The sequence below is a fragment of the Cyanistes caeruleus genome, chromosome 2 (genome assembly GCF_971803275.1).
Source record: "Cyanistes caeruleus chromosome 2, bCyaCae1.hap1.1, whole genome shotgun sequence".
In the NCBI taxonomy this organism is placed as follows: Eukaryota; Metazoa; Chordata; class Aves; order Passeriformes; family Paridae; genus Cyanistes; species Cyanistes caeruleus.
Window position 1 is genome coordinate 41,211,670 of NC_141702.1, and position 17,727 is coordinate 41,229,396.

A 17,727-nucleotide genomic window follows, 5' to 3' on the forward strand; every position below is an offset into this window, starting at 1 on the left:
CTTTCATCAGCTTCAGCAGCTGCCAGCTTCAAATAGCACCATGGAAATGGTACAGAGTATATGGCACAACTGATGAACCTTCACAGCCAGAGAGAGATATGACCCAAAGTACCAACTCACTTCTGTTGTTAAGGCATTACTGACTGACTCTGGAGTCCGTGACTGGCTTGCAAAAAGGCATTACAGAGTGGACAAGTGCTGCAGACAGTAATGTCACCCTCTATTTTACCTCTATCGTGTTTTCTTGCATCTATATATTCACGTATGCCAGGTAGGCAAACCGATACATTGCTATCTTCAATCAGCTTTTAGTATACTCTGCATTGTGGTCATTTAAGAAGAACAAAACTAAGTCCATTTTCTCTGACATCAGTGTTTCTAATTATAACATTTGCAAGACAGCTTATCTCCCAAGATGCACTCATGAGAAATGAAAGCTAATAGGCACACAATAAACTTGCTCACATATTGGTAAGATTTTTCTTTTTCCTATCATATATTCCAATAGATAATTTGTACAGGTAAATCATTTCCAAGAGTAGGAAGAAAATTACATGAATTTTCTTTCTGGATGGGGAGATGCAGAGTCTTCAGCTTTGTATTCTCACCTAAGATTGCATCAGACTGGGAAGCAGGAGGCAGCTCAAACACTCAGCAGCCTGGGACTTCCCTGTCTGCAGACTTAGCAAATCTTTATTTGTCTGAATATTCGGCAAAACTATACAGTGAGCTACCTTTCTGTACTTTTCACATTACTGTGATCCTAATAATTCCAAAGAACAAACTCTGGTTATGAAATTCATAATAATGCCCAGAGCTGTCATTTATTAAATATATATACATGCATATGTATCTGTAGATGCATATAGGTCTAAAGGTCAATATAAAAGGAAGAGTCCTTTTGCAGAGTCCTTTGTGAAATATCTGTTTACCAACTCAAAATATGGATATTGATGCCTTAGCTTTTATGTTTTTCATATTCTGTGGTGCCTAGTTGTGTAGTTCTGAGCTTCATATTAAGTACTAGTGAGCTCTCTTCACAGCATAGGTAGACAAAACAATTGCTTTTGCAGCTTGATACTAAGGACAATCGTTACAAGTGTCAGGCCCGAAAGCATAAACTATGATGGACTGAAGAGAGAAAACAAGAAGGATTGGACTTCACAACCTGAAGCTGTAATTGGACAATTAACCCTGATATGCAGATGGACCATAACTTAAAGAAGAACTCATGACCAGTCATCCATTTTGTGACCGTTTCTAGGTCCATCTTGGGTGTAGCCCTGGCCAGGCTTGTGTACTGCCCAAGATACATCCTTTAAGACCTTTCAATAAATACCTACTTTATTCTAAACTCTGTCTAGCTTCTAGGTCAGCTTTCTCCGGGCATCATATTAGTAATCACTGCAGTGCAATATACTTATATATATATATAAAAATATAAATTTCATTTTGTCTCTTAATCGTAGCTAATTTAACTTTCTTCAGTAACCTCCCCTTCTGACACAATTCCAAATTAACCCTAAAATTCTGAATAACTGTGATTTTGTCACCAAAATACACAGGTATTCCATTCTGACTGAATGCTACCATGACATTACCTGTCATCACAGTAGCAGAAAATATACTGGACAAGTATATAACCATAATTTGCATTCATATGTTTTATTCACATGCGCAGCTAATCATAATGAGAAAATGAAATTTAAAATAAAACATAAATGTATGATAAGGGCATCATCACTCTGAGATTTTAATTAATGCTGTTTTATTCATTCACTCCAAAAAACTTTGCAAAACTGATATCAAGTGGAAAAAAAATCCCCATAATAATAATTTTTGGAATGAAATAATAAGGTATAATTTTTCAGGTTTTCACAAAGAATTTACATAGAAAACCGGTTTTGTAAGTATGCCCATGAACACAGACGCACACTCACATATAAATACATAAATAGCCACACACATTTTAACAGTGATGTGATGTGTGCTCTCAGGATATCTAAAGATTAACTTTCCATATGAGAGCTGATTCTGCTTAACTTTACATATGTTGTAAATTTCTATTTCTCTTTTACCGCACATGTATCTGGCAAATATCACAACCTGATTTACAGAAAATTTTTCTCATAGGCATTTTTCTTTTATAGAAAGTCACAATTATAATCTTTTATAAGGGTAAAAGAATGAAATAACCAAGGCATTTCAGCCAGGGAATGGAGATAGATGAGCCTGTCAAAGCACTGCTTTGCAAAGAACAGGGCCCTTTGCAGATCTGTGTGATATGACCTTGACTTAGTAAAGAGCATAGCGACTACAGCTCTATGTGGAAAGGAGTACACATTGTACTACTTGACTGAAATAATACAGAAACTGTGACTTAACAGGCAAATTCGAAAAGCTCTGCATTTAGGATTAACTGTTTTGCGGGAAGGGAAGAACAGGGAAGAAACTCTGGGTATAAAGACTAAAAAACACACTGATAAACATTTAATTTGGACCACCCCTGTCATTCATGTGTCATCTCCCAAACAGGATGAGTGTGACTAGCTGTCATGCATCTGAACAAAACCAGCACTCAGCTACTCTCCTTCCCCAAAGCAACAGCTCAATAACACCTCTTACTTAGTCAGTTAAAAACCATTCCATAGAGTTTGAGAGGCAGGGCTTGATCAAACAAGAAAATTAAAATGGTTTGATGAAAAGGAGTATTTTATTTCCACACCATTAAAACAACCATCACCACAAGTTTAACAAATTATCTCAAGTTTGCCAGGAAAACTTTCAAGATGACTTCATGTTTAGAAGAAACCTGGCTACTTAGAGGAAAAAGATACTCGGATCTCTGTCTCACAACAAAGGTAGATAGATTACCATTACTTGAGTAGTTCAAATTGTAGGCATTCAGTAAGGCATTTTATGATACTGGATTGGAATAGGATGATCCTACATTCGTTTATGCAGCTTTAATATACAAGTAGCTAAAACTGGCAATAAATGAGAATATAAATCTTCTGCATATTATCTAAGCCCATTACTTTGGGGATTTACAGCATCACATGCAATGACTTTTATGCCAATGAATCCCAAGGCAATTTACTAATCATGCATGCAGGAATTACTTATTCACCACTAAGGTACAGTCACCTGCTGTCTGGAAAATAGTTCCTGTTTCACAGGGGAGAGAAAGTCAGTAAAACTGTTTTGGAGCATGACATGATAAAGAACACTTCTGTCCAGTGACATGGAATGGGTATTGCATAATCTTCTAAACCAAAAACCAGCAACTATGATCCTATTCTTATGAGAAACAAAGCAAAACAAAACCTTAAAATCTTTGGATTATTAAGGGCCACAAATAGTTTTTATTTGATAATATCAATAATTTCATATGCTCTTTTATGGCACAGTAAACTCCATTACCATAATGTAACTGATTCAGAGTTATCTCAACAATCACTGACTTCTGTTTGTAAAACTCTTCAGTTTTCTTTGGATGTACCTCATTCAAACACTGATCACACTGGAAATGCTTGCTTGGCTTTCAGGAGGTCTGAAAACACCACAGATAGTAGGTCCAGGAAAACTACTAACTAAGTTTAGTAGCTTTGGATGAAATGTAATAGCGTTATTACATCAAAGAATGGAATGCACGCGCATCCATTCCATTTGTGCTTGGCATCTAGAAATCATTTGACAAACGCTTTGACAGAGTAAATAATATCCTTAATTTTTCTCCCTGCTTGGCTAGAAACAGAAGGAATGCTGAGTACCTGTGTGGATAAAAAGCTCAACTTGCCAGCTGTTCCAAAGTGGTGTTCCAATGCAAGACCCCATTTCATTAGAAATTTAATTATTCATTCCTATTCTGCCATTATGGGCATGACTAGACAGGATCTGCTCATCTCGGTTCTCACTACAAAGATTCTACATCTCATTATGAAGTGCTTCTTTTCTTTTCTTTCTGCCCACCCCCAACTCTCTTCCCACCTCAGAATAGCAGAACTTTTGCTTTGAAGTTGAAATTGTGGTAACTCCAGATTTAGCTCTCTATGACAATAAAGAAACTGCAGAGAAAAAAGGACCAGCAGTCAACATGCCAACCTCATACTCAAGTAGAAATCCTCTTTCATACTGGGAAGAGATTGCCTATTAAGCAAATTTTCTATATTCTACATTCACCTTTGGCCTATATGTTGTGTCTTAAAAAACGTACCAATCACAGATACCACATGATCAAAGCTTACCAAAACCAAACCAACTACAGCACTTTACCAAAGCAATTCAAGAGCAAGACATTTTAAGGTAACAATACTTTATACTAAAAAAGTATACTATAAGTATACTATACTAAATATATATACTATGTTACACTATACTAAAAGTATACTATAAAATCTAACAATTAAAAAAGCATAATTTAACTCCCAGACGAGAAATACCCTCCCCCATAACTGTATGCATTGTATTAGTTATGGAGTGAGAAAATTGAAAACGCTTTCTTTAGTTTACAGTTCAAATCCTCTGCATTTTTTATTTCCCAAGAAGACTAGATGGAAATTCTGTTTGTTTTGTGGGAGATTCTCAGCATAGGACTAGATGCAGAATCAAAAACTTAAAAAGTCTTAAAAAGAATTAAAGGAAATTACTTTCACCTGCAGACTCCCAGCAGCACTTGCCCATAAAGTACCTGGTAGAAAACCTTGCCAAATGCTATGGACATTAACATGATTTCAGAAATACAACATGCTGGAGTACATCAAGAAATACTTAGTGATCTAAACAGTTAATTCTTTGTTTGCCACATTATTTTAGTGGGTGAATGATCACAGCACAGGTAACACACCATTTGCCCAAATGGGAGTTGTGGCAAAGGCAGCCTGTGTTGGTGGAACAGCTCAGAATGATCTGCATACCAGCTGGAGCTAGGCAGGATGATAGCAATCATTGGAAAGATTGCACACATGGTTTCACCAGGATACACTAATGAAAGCAAACTTACCACAGAGAAACAGCTGATAGTTATTCTTTCATTTATTAGGGAAGTCCAAGTCTTAATAAATTTTCTAAACAAAACTGGGTAGAACATATCAATGTGGTAGCAAAAAAAAATGTATTGCATTATAAATACAATATCCAAAGGAATGTGATAATGTGGAATTTTATTTTAGGGATGCTGATCTAGCCTTCTCAATAAGGTTATTTTATTGCTGTAACTAAGTTGTAAAGTTACCTGCCAAAAAATACATTTATATTTAGAGAAAAATTATAAAAAATATGTGCACACGAGTTTTAATCCACATGTGGGCCAGTAATGCTCCTACACTGGAGACTGCTAAGTATTCTAGGCTCCAACACCAGATGGATCACCTTTGGATCAACTCTAACCTCAAGTTACCTTGAGATTAAATTGCATTTATGCTGTATACTCACGTTGGGTTCATTATAAGTCGACGGAAGAAGTAAGTCCAGGTGATATAATCCATTGCATCCTGCTTAGATGTAATAGTTCCAGCAGCAATTTCAGCATTCAAGTGGTCAGCCAACACCTCTAACAAGCTGAAGAACAGGAAACAAAAGGATTTAGTTGACTTCACAATCATAAAGACAAATAATATATTTTGTAGAGCTGTCCATTAAAAGGTTTATTACTTTTAATCTGAATATATTATATATTTATCTTCCAGTGAAAGACAAGAGGGGAAGGGGGAATGTAATTGCAAGGTCAGTCATCTTCTTTACATGATAGTGGAATGAAGCTCAAATTATTTTTTGATTGGACCAAGAATGCACAAGTTTAAGTCATTCATGGAACATATTCAGATGGAGCTACTCAGTGGTAACTTCTGAATATTGTATGTTGACCATATGATCATGCTGATTTAATCCAATAGAGAATCATATGGAAAGACAAACAGGAAATGAAACAGTGGCAATAGCTTAGCTAATACTTGACAAATACTTCAGGGCTATTAAAATTACATCAAAACTGTTCCCCCTAGATTTTGCCTCATCTTCATCCAATGTAAAAAAAAACAAAAAAAAAAAAAAAAAAGAAAAAGAAAAAAGAAAAGAAGAGCAGCTACTTTTACCCAGAAAGATCTAAACTCAGAAACAGAATAATAAAAGCAGCTTAAAATGATTCTTAAAAAATAAAATACTCAGTCATTAAATGGAACAAAGACCTCCATTAGGGTATCTAATGAGATCATGCCTGGCTAGAGTTCAGAGAATAGCTAATATCCTTAAGGTTCAACCTAATTTTTCTTGTATTGTATCCTTTTTCTTCTCGCAGTGTTCTTTTCCTGTTACTAAAAGTAAAGAATAATCTGGCATGAGTAGCTGTGTTATTCCTCTGTACTGGTGACTACGTGCTTCTAAGGGTCAGAACTGCAGACATTCTACACAGATTGTCCAAATAAACTGGACAGACTATTCAATAGCTATTCCACAATAGTGGGATTCTGGGTTTTCTTTTGTTTCTAATGCTCTGTGTTTCAGGCCCATGATCAGGGAAAGCACAAGGACTGTTACAAGTTGAGTACTCCAGTCTTACAACTAATATGTAAACAATGGCTTTTAGAAAAAAATGTTAATTAAAAAAATGTGAAGTTTACTTTTACAAATCAGAAATACTACACAAAGCTGATAAATCCGCTCTTTGGTAAAACAGATGGGAAAGCATTCCAAAACTAAACCCCCCCGAGAGACCCCAACCAGTATCTCTTTGAAGATATGAAATACTTGATCATTAAAGAGACCAAGACAAACATAAGTTATATGATTCACAACCTACAGAGAATTTAACAAGATTGTTATTTATATGCGACTCTTCATCTGCATATTTATCAAATATTCTTTTTTTATAATAAAAGATGGAATATATCAGAACTACAAATAAATATAAACAGACAAATGTAGCTACTAGTAACATAGACTATTTATACTGTTCCAAACATGAACAAAGGTGTGATTACTACTGTTATATTGAATATATTATATATTGAATATTGTTATATTACTGTGATTTCATTCTTTAGAAATACCAGTTCCCAAGGAACAGAGATATTTCTTAGTTTATGCTAATTCCATGCAGTCTGGATATATCATCAACATTTAAATCACAGCACTCTTTTTACTTATTAGCTATCACTTTGAAGAAGTTCAACTCCTAGACTTTTGTGCTAAGTGCAATTTCTATTTAAAAAAAAGTGTGGTTTCCTAAGGAAATGAAGTGTATGTTTCCACATTCTTTGGTTGCAAAAATTGTATGTCTGTCTGTTCACCACAGAAATTAACTTTCAAATACACCAGCCCATTTCAACTACATTTCAAAAGTAGACTGCACTCTCAAACTCCAACAAGTTTCCTGAGCAGATAGAAGTCCCATTATCACTTATGTTGGGGGATAAAGTTTCCTTAGGAGAACAATACTGTGAATTCTTTATGACTGAGAAAAGCTTTCAGTAATGTTTATGCTTTTTTAGATGTCTAAGCATTGCTCTGTGAAACCTTCCTCTACAGGAGACCAATGTAACTATTTGGCTTTAATTTGGTTTCTCCTTGAACAACTAAATATATTAAAAATATAAAAATGAAAATTACGTATGCTGGACAGTCAACTAGGTTCTAAGAGGCTGCAAAACAGTGCTGTTTCTACAGTTCTCACAAGAATCCTGCAATTTTATAGGGAAAGACATGTTAAAATTGTATTAGTAAGAGTTTACACCATGTAAACTTGAACTTTGAACTTTTTGAACTTTTGAAATTTTCAAGAATGCGATATCTATAATGATACAAATATTCTAGGTAAAAGGTGCTAGAAACTCACCTGTGTTTTTGCTATTATTAACTTGTCACAGAAGTTCAAAGAGGGTTCTGAGGATTATGGATAGTTGTCTTAAACACTGCCCTTGAAGAAGAGTTTGTGCTTTCACGTGTCTGAGACAACACCCCAGAATGGAGAGGCATTGTGGAATTACCTTGGGAATGGACTGACAAGCTCAGCAGTGCTTCAAAACTCATGGAAGAAAGGATTTTTCTACAAAAAGATGGGCAATTTCTTTTTTTAAAACTGTCTTCCTCTTGACCCCAGTATTTAGGACTTATCCAGCACAGGAATTTTGTTTCCCTTTCCTCTATCCCTCATTTTTAGTACTGTTTATAGTTTGACCAGCTTCTCTGATTGCTTTATCTTTACCTTGATTCCACTGGGAAAGGTTCATAGAGGAATTTTTTGTAGAAGTCTTTCTTAATATCATGAACTAGAATGACAGCTTTTCCTTGGTCATCGAACTGTGGTCTGCCAGCACGCCCCATCATCTGAAGCACATCTGCCAAAGAGACAATAATGTATAAACCAAATATTTGTTTGGATGTATGAATAAATGTATTTATGTCTGTATAATGTACAATATAGGTGTTTTGCATTCCTTTAGCCTTGTATGCCCTACTGGCTAAGTTTTATTGCTCTCAGATAAAGTTATGATGAATGTCTTTTTGTCAGAGACAATCTTGTACACTTAAAGACCACCCATTGCAATAGAATCTAGGCTTATATCTAATTTAAATTGCTTTACTCTCCTTCCATTCCACATCCATCTCTCATTTTATCGCATGCAATTAAAGATGATGAGTAAGAGACCTCATGAAGGCTACAATGAAAATAGTCTATCATTTCCTAATTTTCTAATACTTGACTTCACACACAAGTTCCTCATGTAGGCTTTCCTGCTAGATAGGATTTCCTAGGTTTTGAGTATTTTGGAGATAAAATTGTATAGGCAATTTCTAATTACTGAGCACTATGTTATTTACCACTCAAAGAAGTTATATTAGTTATTGGCACTGGAGTAGAGATGGTTTCATACTGTATGCTGTCCCTACATCGCAATATACAGATTTAAAAGTTGGTTCAGCCATCCTACCTACACACCATTATTTGTAAATATAAATTAATGACTTCTATAAACATTGAAAATACTAGTTTATACAAAACATGTTCAACTTGCTACCTGCAATTATAAGCATGCTTATATTCTATTTGTTTGTCTTCTCTTCATTTGAGAAGTGCATCTTCATAGGTTGTTTTGTGCTTTATTCACCAGAGCTCTGAATCCTTTCTGGTACCTTCAACTGCCACTTAGAAGAAACAATGGAAAACAATTCATAAGTTTTATATCTTTAAGTTTTAGTGTTTTGTGTATTCCGTTTGAGCTCTATCACACCTGCCCAGTATGTGGCTTGCAGCACTTGGCATGTTGAAGAGATTTATTTGAGTAAAGAAATGGTAAAGCTTCTGGCCCAAAGCTCTGTTGAGGAAGGAAGATCCAGAAAGTAAAGAATGGGATACAGCAACTGACCATAACAGGAGAAAAGCCCAACTGTGAATTTCTAGTAACACGTTTTCACTTGTGTACTGACTTGTGTATAGAAAGCAATGCTTTTTATCAGTTTATTCCTTTTGTTAGCTTAGCAGTGACATTAAGATGTAAAATGAAACTAGTTTAAATCTGCTGCTTCTGAATAGGTATGTGCATATACCTAGGAGTATGTATATACCATATACATAGGAGTGTGATGAAACAACTTCTTGCTATTCTATGTGGTAAATTAAATTGTGCATAATACCGTACAGGAAATGGATTTACCAAAATGTGTCAGGAAAGTATTTTTGCCAATATCCACTATGTAATTATCCAAACTCAATATTTTCTTTACTGACTGTATATTGCTTGGCTGCTCTTAATCACTGGACTAAACTCCTGAAATATTAAATATGATCCGACTGGCTGACTAAATAAATGACTGTTAACTGAGAAAAAGTCTTCCCCAAAACCTCTGACTTCACTCAAGGAAGCATTCTTGCTTATTTTGAAATTGCTGAACACTCATCAGTGATTCATTCTGCTCTCAGCTGCTTCCTTGGAGCCAAATGCATTCCTGACATAGAAAGGTAACTTCCGTAGGGAGAAGCCAAGCAATACCATGATGGAACATTGAAGGCACAACTTGAGGGCAGCATTAAAGACAGTATTGTGAAATTTTTGGAAGTATTTCAGAAAGAAATTAATTACATTTTCATTTTACTGCTGCAGCAAAACTCTACTACCTATCCACAGAAGTTCCAGATGCATAAATATTCTCTAGAAAGTTAAAAATAAAAATGCTTTAGGCGAACCACACCACATGTTTCTTCATAAAATAATCTGCATTTTCTGTTGCAGTGCAGACAACAAAATCTGAATACTTCCATCACAGATGGTGGCATTCCATCCACCCCCTCCCCTGCCCCAAGTCTTACTGAAAATTCAGGAACTAACAACACCCTGTGCTGAAATTATCTGAATTAAAAAAGGCAATAAAGAGTGAAAGTATCAGCATTCCCTAAACTTGTGCAACAGATTTCTAAAACAGCACAGTAAGTCTGCACTGTTTTTTATGTTTATTTATCTGAGTCTCTGATTTCTTTTAAATATATTGTTTTCTGTTACTGATTTCTGATAGTGCCATGGATTCAACATAAAACTTCTGTTGATTTCTTTCCTCACCACTTTTCCCCATCCAGTAAAAAAGCCAATCACTGCCGTTCCTCCAGTCGGCACGAGCGCAATACGACTTCGCTGCAGAGACTGTTTCCACTAAGTTTACATCAGCCAAAGTCTGTCACAAAATACAAGTGTGCATGGCTAAGATCCCAGGTCAGACCAGGATCTTTGAACAAGAGAGCTGGTCTGGAAATTGATCCCAAGTTTCCTGCAGAGCACTAACCACTAAATTAAGCTCTATGATGGGTTACTTGAAGAAGTAATCCCTGTAGTATTTTCAGTTTGAGCTTTTCTTGCATTACTAAACTTCTCTTGCTGAAAAGACAGTGCATGGCTAAAAAGATGCAAGCTCTGTATTTACCTAACATATACCATTTAGATTGTCCTTAGGTGTACACATCACTGGCATAGTATAGGAACACTTAATAATAAACTTTCTCCTCTGAAAAAAGAAAGGGAAAACAGAACAGGAAACCTGGAATAAATTTAGCTTGTCCTCATTCTTCAAACTTAGTATCATCCAGACAAATATTCTCCCTGTCTGAACTCTGAAAAAAGTTCCTCCATGGTTCACTTTCTCCAGCTTGTTGAAAACACTGCAGAACAGTTTATGAAAACTGGAGTTTACCAGAGACAAAAAGCAAGAAAAGTCTGTATCAAACCAGAAATTCAAGTATTTAATTTAGCTGCTTATTTCTGAAGTATCCTTTTTACCACTGAAGACACACCAGGCCAGTTAAGGTTTTTTGTTTACAACCAAGTGATTATGTACACATTTTATTTTCTCATATGTGTGTGATTCAACTGTTGCATTTCAAACCATGCCTAAATTTACTGTTAAAAATTTGTTTCTATTAAGAAAAGGTTTAAGAAACTAAAAAAGAAAATTGCATGCTTGAAAAGTTCCTTTTATACAATTACCTAGTTAACTAGATATGGCTTTATATTGTCCCTTTAATTATTTAATGTCTATTTTGGGTGATACACATTAAAGGAATTTTGCGTGAAAAAAGATTTGTGGAACATAAACATTTTCATTATTGCATAAATTCTTAAGAGTTCTCTTACAACTAGCACTAAACAAATTAAAAACCCATACCTCATCTCTCTTAGTCTTTATCCAAATTCAGTTACTAAATAATTCCAGTCATTTGCATATGCTTGAAATACATTTCAGCATATGAACATTTCCATAATTTATGTGAGTACCTGTAATGGGATAATCCACGTAACGCCTTGTTTTTCCATCGTAGTATTCTGTTCCTTTAACAATTACTAAATGAGCTGGAAAATTTACACCCCAAGCTAATGTGCTTGTGGCAATAAGAACCTAAGACAAAAAGAAAGATTAATGAGATATATGTAACAAAAAGCCAACTTTTAAAATTCCATGTAAAACTCATTATGGCAGGATTCAAAAAGAACACATGTACCTGGATTTTGCAGTTCACAAACAATTCTTCCACAGTTTTCCTGTCCCTTTCATGCAGACCCGCATGGTGCATGCCTATTCCAAAAGCAAGTGTCAGCTTCAGATTTGAATCTCTAACTGTGACTATAATGTCATTCATCTGGAACAGAAAGGATAATTGCATGCTTTAAAACAGATTAATAAGAGATTTTAAACTTTTGGGTTTCTTATCTTTATTTTTTTGGTTTTGTAGCAATGATAATTTGCTCAATGCTGTTTATACAAGCAGGAAAACAGAGCCTTCTTCAGTCTCTGAAAAGACTGGTTTTGTCTAAAAAAAAATACTATATTAACAATGGGGGTGGAATACAAAATGCACATGACTTTATTGACATCCTAAGTAACACAGGCAAGGAAATGAAAATGCTGAAAATATCTTGACAGGTCTGGCAAATACCGTGCATTCTGTTCTGTGTTTGTTTAATGCAATCCCTAGTATCAAAGGGGTTAGAACTGGTATAAAAACATAGCAAATCCCTGCAACCAGTAACATAATAACAGTCATGAAAAATAAATTTGGCTCTCTCTAATGCCTTTGAACAGATAGACTGTTCCTCAGTTTGATAATTTTGCAATTATTATTCATCAAGAAAGCTTCCGATTCACATGCTGAAATGCAAATTAATTTGAATTATTTTTTTGAGTGTGAGTTTGTAATTTATAGACTGTAACTCTGTAGTGAAATCCAACATCTATTAAGTATGTTCATTTAAAACTTTCAGAAGTCCAGATAAAAAGCTATTTTTACTACTGTTACTCATTCTTTCAAATTTGATGTCAATGACTCTTGGAATCATTTTCACTACTATGATTTTAACTATCTTTCTTGCCTACATTTAAGACATAAACGTGACAATAAGCTTATTATTTTTGTAGCTGACCTCTGTGAAAAGCCTCTTAGTGATAACAAACAAAACTGTCTTGTTAAGTGATTCTGCCCTTCAAAATTATTTTTATTGTTTTATTTCTAAGTCAATTTATTATTTTATGTGATTTTAATATAATTATAGCCAGGAACCTTAAAATTTATACTCTTATTAGTGGTTTCCTGGTGCCACCAGCAGTGGCATGACGATATTGCATACTTAGGGCAGAATCATTCATGGTCATAGGAGGTATAGCCAAGGTTAGAGAAAAAATAGTAGGGCAGAACAAATTAGTCAGGGTAACTGAATAATTTGGACATAGTCCTCAGCCTCATCTCAGAATGAGTTCTCCAAAATGCTGAGATATGATAGCTGCATGACTGCAGTGATATCTTCATTTCTGTTTCAGACTCTGAGGTGTTTCACTTTTGATGTTCAAGATTGCAACCTCTCTAAATATATCCTGTGTTTTATAATTCTCAGACCTTAATGTGAATAAAATTATTCACATATCTAAACTCAAGTAACATGTTGCCACTATTATAAAAAGAATCCTTAAAAGGTACAAAAAATACAGAGATTATAACAGTCCATATTGAGGATTTTCAAACAAACAAACAAATAAACAAACAAACAAACAAACAAGATTTTGTAAAGCAATCCATTTTGTCAGGAAAAGTAAATTGCAAAGCATTTTAAAAGTCTATTTGTTGAAGTAATCTTGACTAACGGAACCACAACTAATGGCAGTAACAAAGAAACAAATGAAAAGAAAAAATTGTTCAACTTTTGACAAATCAATTAAGTTCATCTGCCAATGGAAGCTTCTAAACTTTATTTCCCCTTAAAATGCAGTTGCCTGGATGTTCTTAACAGTTTACTGTACTATAAGACATGGAAGGTTTGTTGTATAAACTGATCTAGCACAAAGAAAAGAAAAGGGTGCTTACAGAAGAAAAGAGTGAAAGGGTCTATAAAACATTGGAAAGGAAGGGAGCAGAAAGAAAAAACCCAATGAATTGAGAAGTGAAGAGGGGATAAGTCCATTTAGGAAAGGAAAGCAAAAAGAGGGGTAGATGAGTTGAAGAGAGTAAAGAGATGAATGAAAGGAGGATATGTTAAAGGATAAAGTTTATCTATCTAGATAAAATCAGCAAACCTTTGATTTCTCTAGTCAACATGTAGACATGTGACTTCAGTGTAGACAACATGAATTATGACCCATCTTAAAGAGTTTTTCTTCTAAGACTAAAAAATATCTGGATAAAATGGGAACACATATACTGTTTTCTCTATAATTACGATCATTAGCATACAATACTAAAAATATTATCAAACTTATTAATGATTATTTTACTACAGGTTTATTAATTGATACTAGTAATGCATACGGTCCTTATGCCTATGCACACACTTAGTAACTACATGTATGAATTTAACAGGAAATTAAGATGAAAAAAGCAGAAAACAAAATTGGTAAATATGTGAAAAACAAAAAAATGCATTTACATTTTATTCAGTTTCTGCATTCAAGAACTGACAGATGATACTACATTGCTGAATTAATTTTTCTTCTCCCCACCAAGAATCAGCCACCTTATGGCAATTATATCTTTACCATAAGGGAACGAGACAACTCCAGATACATTTATTTCATTATTCAGATCAAAAGAACGTGATATTGGGAAAATAATGAATCTCAACCATGTTCTCCTCTAGAACTGTACAGGGATCAAATTAGCTGATTGGAATTAGTCTATAGTGATTAGACTGCTCCTTCAGCACATGCAGTTTTACATTGCCAGCTATTTCCAGTACACAACCTGAGCTAAACCTTTCTGCCACAGAGTTGCCAGCACAAAACATCCGAAATTCGCTCTGCTGGGAATTTATTCAAAGATGTTCTTCTTGCTTTTACAATCAGTGGTGGTTATTTTTTTTCCCCTCTGACTCGTATTACAGCGGCAGCCTGTGGTGCTGTTAGTCATACCTGCAAAGCAGTGTAATTTACCACAGGAAAACTAAAGAACCCTTAGCAGGAGCACTGGCACATGTACTGCTATCCTGTCATTTTAGCAGCAGGGAATCCTAGTCATTTTTAGCTGACCCCTTACTTTCACATAAATCACTGTAATAAACGTAACTGTTTCACCCATAGGCACAATCCAAGGCTTAAAATTCTCATGACAATTTATTTAAAAATGTAACTCTCTTATGTCAGTGTAGTGTAAGAATATTATAACTTTCTATTAAGAAATAATGGCACAATTAATAGGTTCATTAACCAGAAACAGACACAGCACTGTGACTATAAAACAAATCTAACATTTCTGCATTGTTATGACTCAATTACTCTTTATCTTTCTGAAAACAACTGTAATGTAGTTTTACTCACAGAAGGATAATGAAATAAATTTTATCTTAAGAACAGAAAAAAGTATATTAAAATAATATAAGGAAATACACATCATACCAGCATTAAAAAACCCTGTACAACACCAATGCAGGGAACTTAACGGCAAGGAATTTTTCCCTCGACTCATAGACAAACAGGATCAGGCCCATACTGAAAGGTTTTGCTATCTTTTATATTTTTTGGGTTTTTTTTTTTTGCTTTTTTGCTTTTTTTTTTTTTTTTTTTTTTAGAACAAAGAGAAGTATCTCCTGAAAACCAAATTGCAACCTGGTAGCATTGCAAAATATTTGTTCTAAAAAATAAACTTCATTTCTACATTTTCTATTCTAATTTCTAAACAAGCCAGATTTTTCTCAAACTACTAAGTAGTCATTCTCTTTGTTCCTACACATATGTAAACTGTTGAACCATTTACTTTAAGCTAATAGAAGTTTTTTTTTTTAATATTTTAAATTTATTATACTTAAAAAGCTTTTGTAGAAAGATAGGATTCCATTTAAGCAGATACATTACCCTGTGCCTGAAATACATTCCAGTCAGAGTATAATTCAGCAAGTTGATGACAATGCTGGCTCCAAAAGAAAGGAGGAGACCAGATTGGACAAGAATGAGCTAACAGATTGTGCAGCCCAATTCTGTCCCTTTGAGTGTGATATATTGTTTCAAGATGCTAAAACCCCATACTTTCTCAAAGCATATCTGTTGTGCTGGTTTTCCCATTTTCACAGAATCCTCATTATTAGTACTCTCTACTCTTTTCAAAGCACGTCAGACTCAGACCATATGCCACTGAATAATGCTTATCAATTGTCTAAAATGCCCAATAGAAGAAAGATCTGCCAAACAAAAGAATCGTGAAAGTTATGAAGTCTTTTACAAAAATAATTACATATTTCACATCTGCTACAGATGTTAAGTGAAATAAAACCATCTCCTTGTTATAACTAAATGTTAATTTTTATGACACACTTTTGTGTCATAAAACCAACATCTTGTAGAAGGAAGTTGAACTTCTATAATGACTGAAACACTTAGAAATCATTCTTGGGTACCCTCCTGATCTTTAAAGGCAGAAAAAAAAAATCATCTTACAAAATTATTTTTGATGAAGAGTTGGCTTATACTTCAGAACCATCCCACACAGAACAAGCTGCCTAAAATAACTCAAATAAGATTATTCAAGGAACATTTTCAAATGTGTTTTAAACAGTTGAGATATATTATTAAATCATATTTAATAATACATAATAATGCATTAAAGCATAATAATATAATAAAACATTTAACACTAAAAGACACATTTAAATGACAGCAATATGCCTGTTCATGACACAGACCAGATTCTTCTATTCCTGCTTTATAGCACAACATTACCTCAAGACATTAACATGGAGATAATAGGTTGTTTGATTTAAAGGTTAGAGAAGGAAAAGCATCTTTTATCTTCCCAAGAATTCTTAAGATTTTTTTTATTGGCTTTGGTTTTTTTTTCTTTGTTTGTTTTTATTAACAATGCAAACTAAGTATTGGTAAAATTTAATTCCCTTTCATGCATATGGTTATGTGTATTTCCACACAGTGTACAAATACACACATAATCCGTAATCAGTGCACACATGTTTAAACACTCACATGTCTAAAATGGCAAAATCAGGATGGGTCTGATTCATCTTTTTGGAGTCAATGAATGTCCTTCATTCAAGGGTCCTTGTATTCTGTGGATGCAAACTATTGCCCAGTATAGATGCTATTGAATATTACTGCAGGTATGTTTGTGCTAAAGGATATTAGTTATTTCTAGAGGTTTCATAAAGAACAGTCTTAACAAGATGCAGATGGCCAAATGATGCACAAAGCAGAATGCAAAAATCATTGTGGTTAAAGTTAAAACTATGTACACTGGTATATTTCTTCTCCCTCCTTGCACAGTAAATATTTAAAAAAAAAAATAAAATCCATGTATCTGGACAGGGAATAAATTTTTAAAGAAACCCCACCAAACAAATAAGAAAACACCCTGCTTGTCTGCTGGTGAGAACTGCATTCTAACTTCAAACAATAAACCATAAATACTACTTTTGTACTTTTGTTTTAGGTTAAAAACAAAAAGCTGTAAAAACATTAGAGAAAAATAAATAAACTGAAAACTTAATTCTAATAAATTATGTTGTAAAAAGATTGCAACATTTTCTGCCACCACAGATGTAGATGCAATTTCTGACAGAGAAGGACTTGTTCCTCTTTAGTCAGCTCCTAATGTAGAACATTATAACTCATCTTACCCAAGCTGATCATCAAAAACTGGTGGCACTGTCTGTTTCCAAAATGATAATCTGAGCTATTGTCCCTTTTAGCAAGATAAGTAATGCATCACAAGCTTGAACATGACAGTCCTGGCTGACAAGTCCAAATTAGAATTTCAGCTAG

The 17,727-nt window shown here is 34.3% G+C and overlaps 1 protein-coding gene across 7 annotated transcripts in view; it reads right to left on the bottom strand.

The window, feature by feature from the left end:
• ASCC3 (activating signal cointegrator 1 complex subunit 3) overlaps positions 1-17,727 on the bottom strand; it is a 252,280-nt gene that overhangs the window by 44,753 nt on the left and 189,800 nt on the right. For all 7 annotated transcript variants that reach the window (XM_086876632.1, XM_086876631.1, XM_086876634.1 and 4 more), the window contains 4 exons: positions 11,981-12,118; positions 11,757-11,877; positions 8,201-8,333; positions 5,434-5,559 (listed from right to left, as the gene is read on the bottom strand). In XM_086876632.1, coding sequence (XP_086732758.1) covers positions 5,434-5,559; positions 8,201-8,333; positions 11,757-11,877; positions 11,981-12,118 — 518 coding nt within the window. The remainder of the gene's footprint in view (positions 1-5,433; positions 5,560-8,200; positions 8,334-11,756; positions 11,878-11,980; positions 12,119-17,727) is intronic.